An 8,658-nucleotide genomic window follows, 5' to 3' on the forward strand; every position below is an offset into this window, starting at 1 on the left:
TGTTTATGTTCGCTACATTAGGAATTTTGAGATATGAATTCTGAAAGTTGTTTTAATTTTTTTAGGAGGGGTCCAGAGGTGTCTTTTTATTTTGAGCACCTGCCCCCTTAAAAATGTCTGTGCACAGCACTGGTGCTACTCAGCTGTTCAAACATACTGCAATGAGGACATGTTGCTAAGAGTGAGCCAGGAGGGTTCATATCTCACCTTGGTGCCTCCCACACTGATGATGCGATACACAGTCCGGTTGGCATCGTAGAAGAAGGAGACAGTGACTGCATGCTTGCTGGCAGGGAGCCAGTTCCTCTTGGTGGCCGGGTCTATCTGGAAGACGTGTGCTCTGGCACTGAAGATGGGTTGTTCCCTTCAGGGAAGACACACAACAGTATTTAGCATTAGCAACACAAGACTGTCACTCACTGTCATTCCCTTCCGAGACAAGTAGGTGAAATGGAGGATGTACGCCAGAGGGGTATACTACAACCAGAAATAACTATTGATTTTCTGGCTCATTAAGAAATCTAAGTTTAGATATGTGTTTTTGGTTGTTGAGTCAATTAGACCATGCCCATTTCAAGCTCTCTCAGACATTCCAAAATGGATGATAATTATTTTTGCCAAGCCTCTGGGTATTGTTGTGGGTTTAGGTTAGGAGAGAGGCCATCTGTTAAATGAACCATCAATCGATTGTGGTTGGATATTACAATAAGAAGTTGTGGGTAGCTTCAAACACATTAAAAGAGAACGCAACATTACACAACTAATAGAGTTTATACAATGCTATTATATGTAATGTTCTCCCAACGGTTCAATTAGCTAGCTATATTGACTTTAATGAGCACAATGTCCAAAATAATCTTTGTACTTTGTGAAAGGAGAAGGGGAAAGAACAATTCAGTGCCTTGTTCCCTTTCACTTGGATTCCATTGAAACCAGGAGATAGGCATAGTAATGAAGTCAGGATGTAGATGGTGTTTTCACCCATGACCCCAAATACAACAACCCGTATGCTTAGCAAGAAGAGCCCTTTGTAAAACTATGGTTAGATCTAATTCGAGTTTGTGTTCAAAATATCTGAGGAATGGTTCTGACAACAAAAACATTTTAAAATTGAAACAAATCACAGATTAATGACAAACCAATCTTGATTTCAATCGAGGTTCTCACTTGGCTACTTCTTATTTGTTTTTGACCAGGAGGAATAACTGTTTGGATGATTATCACAACATGGACTCATTAACGAATTGATCTCCTACTTGGCCTTTCATCATATCACTTTTAGTCTGTCTGAGAAAATTACAACTGTTATTGGATCCCAGGAGGGAAATGTATATCAGTCATGTTGCATCAGGTTGAGACTTGATGATATGCATAGATTAACATGGATTAACATGGGGCCCAAACCGAGGCCTCGGAAGGGAAGGCAAAGGACCGTGGAGAGTAGGAGGCAGGGGGAGCAGGAGGAGGGGTGACAGTGATACACATTGTGGGGCACATTCTGTGCAGCCCTGCAAGGTCAAGGAGGAACCTGGGTGGAAGTGGGAACCTCAACCCACCACAATGTATTCTACTGAGACATTTACATTATGTTTGTATTCTTATCTTGTTCTATTTCTTATTGTTGTTGAATTCGTCGAGAAGGAACCTGCAAGTAAGCACTTCATTGGACGGTATATACCATGTGTATCCTGTACATATGAATAATAAAACTTGAAAATATCCTTTCCATTCTCCGCCAGTGTTGTACAACGCTCTATTAGCCTCTGCGCTGCCATGTCGAACCAGCCTTACAGTGTTGTGCACAAGTATCCTAAAGACGAGGTAAATATCGCAATGACATTTTCAATGCAACATGGCTCCGCAAAGGTCTTAATACCATCCAGGGTTGTCCGGATAGATAATAAACCTACTCTATATAATATTCACCCAGTCTCCCCTTTTACACATAGATACATACCCTCACTCAAACATGAACTGAATGGCATGTGTGTACAGTATTACATGAAACTGATTAATGGAAAAACAAGTGTGTACTGTATAGCTCGATACAATACATTCCAGAAGCATGTTGGCATTGACTAGGCTATACATAGTGTAGTCTATTCTATAAAACATACAGGGAATGATTGAAACAAACAAGTTGGAGCTGTATGATCAGCAGGGACAGTGGATGATTAGAAAGGTGAGTGGGACAGCAGCTGCTGGCAGACAGCTGGATGAGGGAGGGAACTGCAGGAAAATACTATTCTCTTGGCTTGCATCCCAGGCTGATATCCCCACTTATCTATATTTCATCACCTTCCCTGTGCTGTACGCATGCCTATATCCTATAAATTAATCTAAATGTTTCACAACAATAAATTAATCATGGGCCTTGTGTCTGGCCAAATCACTTCTGTGGGAATCAGTGACATTTAGGGCAAATGGAAAAAAGGTCCATCATGAGCGGAGGGTTAATGCTGGCATCGGTCCAGACCACCAGCTTTCAACCTCAGATGTACTTGACAAGAGAATGTAAAATTCTATATAAATAGCCAAACACCCTCTCAGCGAAAAACAAGTGCATGAAACAAAGAGCATTGTGGTAAAATGATCTAACTCTCAATCAATATTACACCTCATGATTACACTGACTGTTCAAATGTAGACTTCAAACGTGTCACCTTGTTAACAAGCCTGTGAAACAACAAACCAAGTAGATTTAAAATATAATAAGTAATGCAATTGCATGGTGCAATCTGGTGCATATTGAAGACTTGTGTGTAAAGAAGTCCAAGTCTGAACCTTTCGCAGTGAAGGCAAGTGATATCGATTGTTTCTTTCTGGAGTCAGTTTCTGCATTTACATTTGACATCAGCTTCTTGCTCAAATTCTAAGTTCAGCTTTAAAAAAACACACTTTCCCAGTGACCCCTGGGTGTGTGGGTTCACCCAGAGACACTGGGTGTCATCACTGGCTAATCCCCCTCACTTGTCTCTTCATCTCACGCTTAAACTCTCTCAATAGTTCATCTCCCAAAGCCACTGATCTGAAAACGACCCCCTATGTGAATCAGCTGCCTAAAATGCCCATGAATTAGTTATTCTATAGTCTTTGAAAGCTTAAAACTGTCAAAAAAGCTCTCTGTATGCAATACCTAAGAAATATAAAACCAACATGTTCCAAACTACACTCCATGTGGTATGGAGATCTACTTAATGAAACAAAGGACATCTTCCATGGGGGAAATAGATTGCAGAATACTACAGGTAAACTATTTTAAACAATGGTTTTAGAAGAATCCAAATGACATACTTCATGCCAAATGTATAAAATGTCTCCAATATACTACCTCTGACTCTTTGAAAATATCTGATGATTGAGAAAACACTACGTATTAGAGAGAAACTCATTTTGACTGAAGTTCTCCTTTAAGTGTTGGGCAATTCCACACTAACAGAATGATGCTGAGATTCCAATATTTCACTTTATGCCAAACAAAAAACAATAATTGCAAAGTTAAACAAATCATACAACTCCATGCACAAGGATGGCTTTAAAACATGTCTACTGAAAATTGTACAAAAACACATTTATGTGTTTTTCAAGTATTATTTTTAAATATTTTGCTTTGCAATCATTTGACATACATTTTAAAGTGACAAATCTAAGTCTTGGCATCATTCTGTTACAGTGGAGTAGCCCAGTTTCTTTCCTATGACCCCCGTAGAGACGAGTGAGCCTCATGTCGACATTCCTGAGCCAGCGAAAGTGTCCGGCCCAGTTCAGCAACATGACACTGCACAACTAAATACCAAAATAGCACAGTGGAAACGCTAACTCATAACTACTCATCAAGAAGTCGACATCTCAGCTCACATATCATCTTCTATCAAGGTGCTGAAGTTTCTCATTCTTTAATTCACACATTCTTCTCCTGGGACCAAACTATGGGTTCTCATCAAATGGAATTCTCAACAACTCACAAAAATGTTAATAATACAACATCACCTTTCGCTAAAGAACCAGGAAATTGGCCAAAACTTTCTTAGCATAATCTTCCCTTGTATTAACTTCAGGCTCTAAACTTGAAAGTCATTAGGCTCTAGGAACACATGCATGTCTGACTGATACATTTCTGTAGTCAAGAAACAAAGGTGATTGGGAGAGAGAATATTGCATGCATAAGCAATAGCAAAAACAGCATATAATTCTCCTTGAGCATTAGGCTATAGGCCACAAAAGACTACTTCATGGCATATACAGTGATCATCTTTTTCGAATTTTACTCAAGGTTGCGCAATACAAAACAGCTCATTTTTTGGGACAATTGGTTTAGGCGCAATGCCTTAGACACAATGCAGTAATTTATGAGGACAAAGTCATGGTAAATGCATTCTAGCGCAGAAACCAAACCTGCAGATTACGACAGGCAAGACAAATCCAGTTTGTACTTCATTATGTACTGTAGGTGTTCTAATACCAATGTTTAGCAATGGATTATAATATCACAAGAGATTTGATGTGACAAGATGGGGGAATTGGGGGAGGGTTGTCGATGAGGGGGTACTTTTTGGGGACAGAGTAAATGGACAATGAATAAGCACGATAATACCTTTCTCTGTGTGATGGATACATTTTTACAGTTCAGGGAAGGCTCCTTTTTCTGTGATGGAAATAAAAGAAAACACATCAATTTAGACTTTTTGTTGAAGTGGAATGAACTTCAAGACTGCTGTTTTTTTTCTCAGGACAAATGAAAACAGAACGAGTTAGTAAGTGTTTGACAGTGTGGAACAATGTGGCCATAGTCACGGTGAACCTTTATATGGTCATGAGTGTAGGCTGAGGGCTGTTATCAAGGTTGAGGACATTGAAATTAGGTGAATTGAAAATAAATATAAGATCATTAAGAAAATAATGTCGGTATTTTATGAACAAAATATTTTAGGAAATGTTTGTGGGTCAATGCATAAATACATACATTACACCCTAGTTTGAGTTTAGATCCCTGTAATATGGATATAGTCTGCTAATTACATCCATACATTTGGGCGATAACATGCCCAAGTTTACAGCATATTTCAAATCAAATTCATGCATTTGGGTAATTTACATATACCACCTTTAACTCATCCCAAACTTCACTTTTTGTCCTGGCTTTTCAAAAGATTGTAGAGAAAGCGCAACTTGGTTTGAGAAACTAGAAAGCTGCACTCACCCCATATCGTTAAAATCTTCCTGTCTCCTTGCAGGATTTAACATTCCAGTCTTATCTCAATCGATAGGTAATCTCTTTCTCTATTATTTTCTCTTTCTTTTGACTCCGAATAGAATAACAAATCGTATCGCAGGTCACTGTAAAGTGAAGGCTACGTTGCATTACATTTCTGGAACACGGAAACCAATAAACGTTCTGAAGGAAAACTAACTTGAAACCATTTCAAATGTTCCCAAATGTAGTAGCTCGGTTGTTTACAATCAATTGTTAGAATACAGCTTTCCTTTGTCCGTATAATATATCCAGCGAATCCCGTTCTTTGTCACTTTCTTTGTGGTTGCACAATAATCTTGTGATTTAACGCCTCTCAAAATGCGAGGGAACTATTCGAAATTCTACAAAAGTACAAATACGTAGGCTGCTCCCCCTGATGAGTGTCAGCCCACAGTAATTAAATTCCTTCTGCAATCTGCATTTTGTTGTTCTGCCTGCTCTGTCCATTCTGATCAGGATTAACGTTCAACACTTCCATGCTCAATTTGAATTTGAGACCCTCTCTACCACCACCTACTGGTTGCTATTAGGCGAATCAAATGACATTGCCTAACCCACTTCACACCATTTGAAATGTGAAATATAATATTCCAATGGCTTGCAGGCTGATTTGAAAGCACACTCTCCACTTGTAATGAGGTTTGATTGAAATAATGGCATTAAAATAAGTATATTTCAAACGATTGATGGCTGAAATCAGGAATACATTCACATTATGGGTGTAATAGATCATTGCAATTGCTGCTTGGAATAAAAATGCTCTGGCTATAAAGGTAGACTTCAATGAGAAGGAAATCAATTGCTGTACTATGTATGTTTTTTTTAAATGATATTTTACTGTATTTACAAGAACTCTCCCTGAGCTGTCCCTGTAAGGAAGGTCTCTGAAGTGTTTGTGTTTGTTTTTTATCTTATTGGCTTTTTTTTATTCTGCTGGAGAACCGTGTCTTTCTTCAATCTCTCAATCTGTGAAACCACAGATTTTAAACTCAAAATATGCTAAAAATAAAAAGGCATTAATACAATATGTCAGTTTGTAGAAATACATCTCAGACAGAAAACAATGCACAGTGGGAAGGCTTGGCATTGGAGTTTGTGCACACTAATTATGTTGTGCACTGGCCTGTTAGAGACTATATTCAGCTGACTGACTTTTTGTGCTGTGCAGAAGGCTCCATGTTCATTTTAGATGAAATTTCTCACCTGTTCCAGTGCAATTTGCAGGAGAGAAGGCCATATTGTAGTTGCAAAATCTGCACATGCATAATTTTCCAGCCCTTATCATAGAGACATAAATCAAATATGGCATACAGGCAGAGATGCATAACCAAAACACAGATGGTTCATCTAGAAATGTCTCTCGAGTCAAGTATCCCTGACCTCAATGTGCAATGCAAGACCATCAGCTGAAATGCTCCCAGATGGGGCATCTACAGTATTTATGGTAAAACAAAATGGCAGGCCTTCACTTTATATGACTATTTTACCTACAAGAACGGTATGCCACCATGGATGTTAAAGGTAAAATACAACACAGCCTACATGAGGCATGTTGCAGACACCTGCTGCCAGTGGGAAATGCCATAATGTCCTAGAAATTTGAAAGAGAATTGGAACAAGAAAAGGCAATGTATGAAACCTAGTAGACCACCGCAGTCAAATTAAACTACGACAAAGCTTGAATCCAGCCATTAGATCAGTGTACAGAGGATAGAACAACAGGAAAGAAATTAGTACCATAGTGCCCTCAAAGCTCATCACTAAGATAAGGACCCTGGGATTAAACACCTCCCTCTGCAACTGGATCCTGGACTTCCTGATGTGCCGCCCACAGGTACTAAGTTTAGGTAACAACACATCCCCCACGCTGATCCTCAACACGGGGGCCCCTCAGGGGTGTGTGCTCAGTCCCCTCCTGTACTCCCTGTTCACTCATGACTGCATGGCCAGGCATGACTCCAACACCATCATTAAGTTTGCAGATGACACAACAGTGGTAGGCTTCTACCACCAAGCCATAAGAATCCTCAACAGCTAATCAAATGGCTACCCAGACTATTTGCATTGACCCCCCCCCCCCCCCACCCCCTTTTATGCTGCTGCTACAGTACTCTGTTTATTATCTATACATAGTCACTTTAACTCTACCTACATGTACATATTACCTAAATTACCTTGACTAACCAGTACCCCTGCACAATGACTCTGTACCGGTATCCCCTGTATATAGCCTCACTTTTGTTATTTTACTGCTGCTCTTTAATTATTTGTTACTTTTGTTTTTTACTTATCTATTTTTAGTTAACACTTATTTTTCTTAAAACTGCACTGTTGGTTAAGGGCTTGTAAGTAAGCATTTCACGGTAAGGTCTATTGTATTCAGCGCATGTGACAAATACAATTTGACTTGATTTGAAGTGTAGTTGGCAGTGGGGCAAGTCATTTAAAATCAATAGCGATTAGCTCAGTTACGTTTCACCTGTGTCCATTTGCTAGACCACTTATGCTCAGCCAATGGAAGACAATAAAACATTAAACACAATTGGCTGCAAAGTCTGAGATGGAAAATGTACAATGAATATGGAGAGTTTACTTTGACATAAAGACCGATTTTTCTATTGAGTACACACGTACCAGCCCACTTCTATATTTTGCCTTGATTGGTCAGTCAAAAGACAAATTTGTGAATAAAACTATCAGAATCAGGCTGCTTGCGTAAACACAGCCATAATGACTTCAGTAAAGTTGTTATTGAGTAGGAGTGTATTTTCTATACCAGTCACGCCCGATGTCCACCAGATGTATATGCCTTCTCCCACCTCATGACTATAGCAAGGACATATTGAAAAAATGTATTATGCTCACAATGAGATCATGATAACATTATTTGAATGATATAGTCGCCTCAGCCTCTGTACACATTTGCATGATTGTTTTACCAGTAAATCAGATCATAAATTCATTTGTATCATTATTTTTAACTGTTGAGTAAAAAAAGAATACAAAATAAGCTGAATTCCTGATTGTGAGTTTCCAGATCATGGACTTTTTAAAATGACATCCTTGCTTGCTGCAAACTTGTTTCCTGGGACATACTTTGCCATTATTTGTGAGGCAATACCTTCTGTTAATGGAGTGGAATATTTTGATCCAAAATACATTTGTACTGCAATGATGATTGACTGCCTACAGAGAGGAAGAGGCGAAGATATGTCCAAAATAATAAACCCAGTGCGTTTCTATGGGCTTATTTTGGAACTAAACTTGTCGCTTGTGCTTTCCCAGTTTTGGGACAACGACTCACATTGTTAGGCCGGAGACATATTGTCACTCATTATACAGATATCTGCTGGCTACTGTGTTGAAAATATGACCAATTGCGTCATCCATAGGAGGAGCTAATA

The 8,658-nt window shown here is 39.0% G+C and overlaps 1 protein-coding gene across 3 annotated transcripts in view; it reads right to left on the bottom strand.

Annotated features, from left to right (window-relative positions):
* Positions 1 to 5,731, bottom strand: part of LOC115109139 (homer protein homolog 3-like) — a 35,193-nt gene extending 29,462 nt beyond the window's left edge. For 2 of the 3 annotated variants that reach the window (XM_029633757.2, XM_065009640.1), the window contains exons 1-2: positions 5,201 to 5,731; positions 208 to 364 (exon numbers count right to left, since the gene is read on the bottom strand). In XM_029633757.2, coding sequence (XP_029489617.1) covers positions 208 to 364; positions 5,201 to 5,244 — 201 coding nt within the window. In that variant the 5' untranslated portion in view covers positions 5,245 to 5,731. Of the gene's footprint in view, positions 1 to 207; positions 365 to 4,594; positions 4,646 to 5,200 lie in introns of all 3 variants that reach the window. The other variant, XM_029633759.2, reaches the window with a different exon arrangement.
* Positions 5,732 to 8,658: the final 2,927 nt, after the last annotated feature.

The sequence above is a fragment of the Oncorhynchus nerka genome, linkage group LG25 (assembly GCF_034236695.1).
Source record: "Oncorhynchus nerka isolate Pitt River linkage group LG25, Oner_Uvic_2.0, whole genome shotgun sequence".
Lineage (NCBI taxonomy): Eukaryota > Metazoa > Chordata > Actinopteri > Salmoniformes > Salmonidae > Oncorhynchus > Oncorhynchus nerka.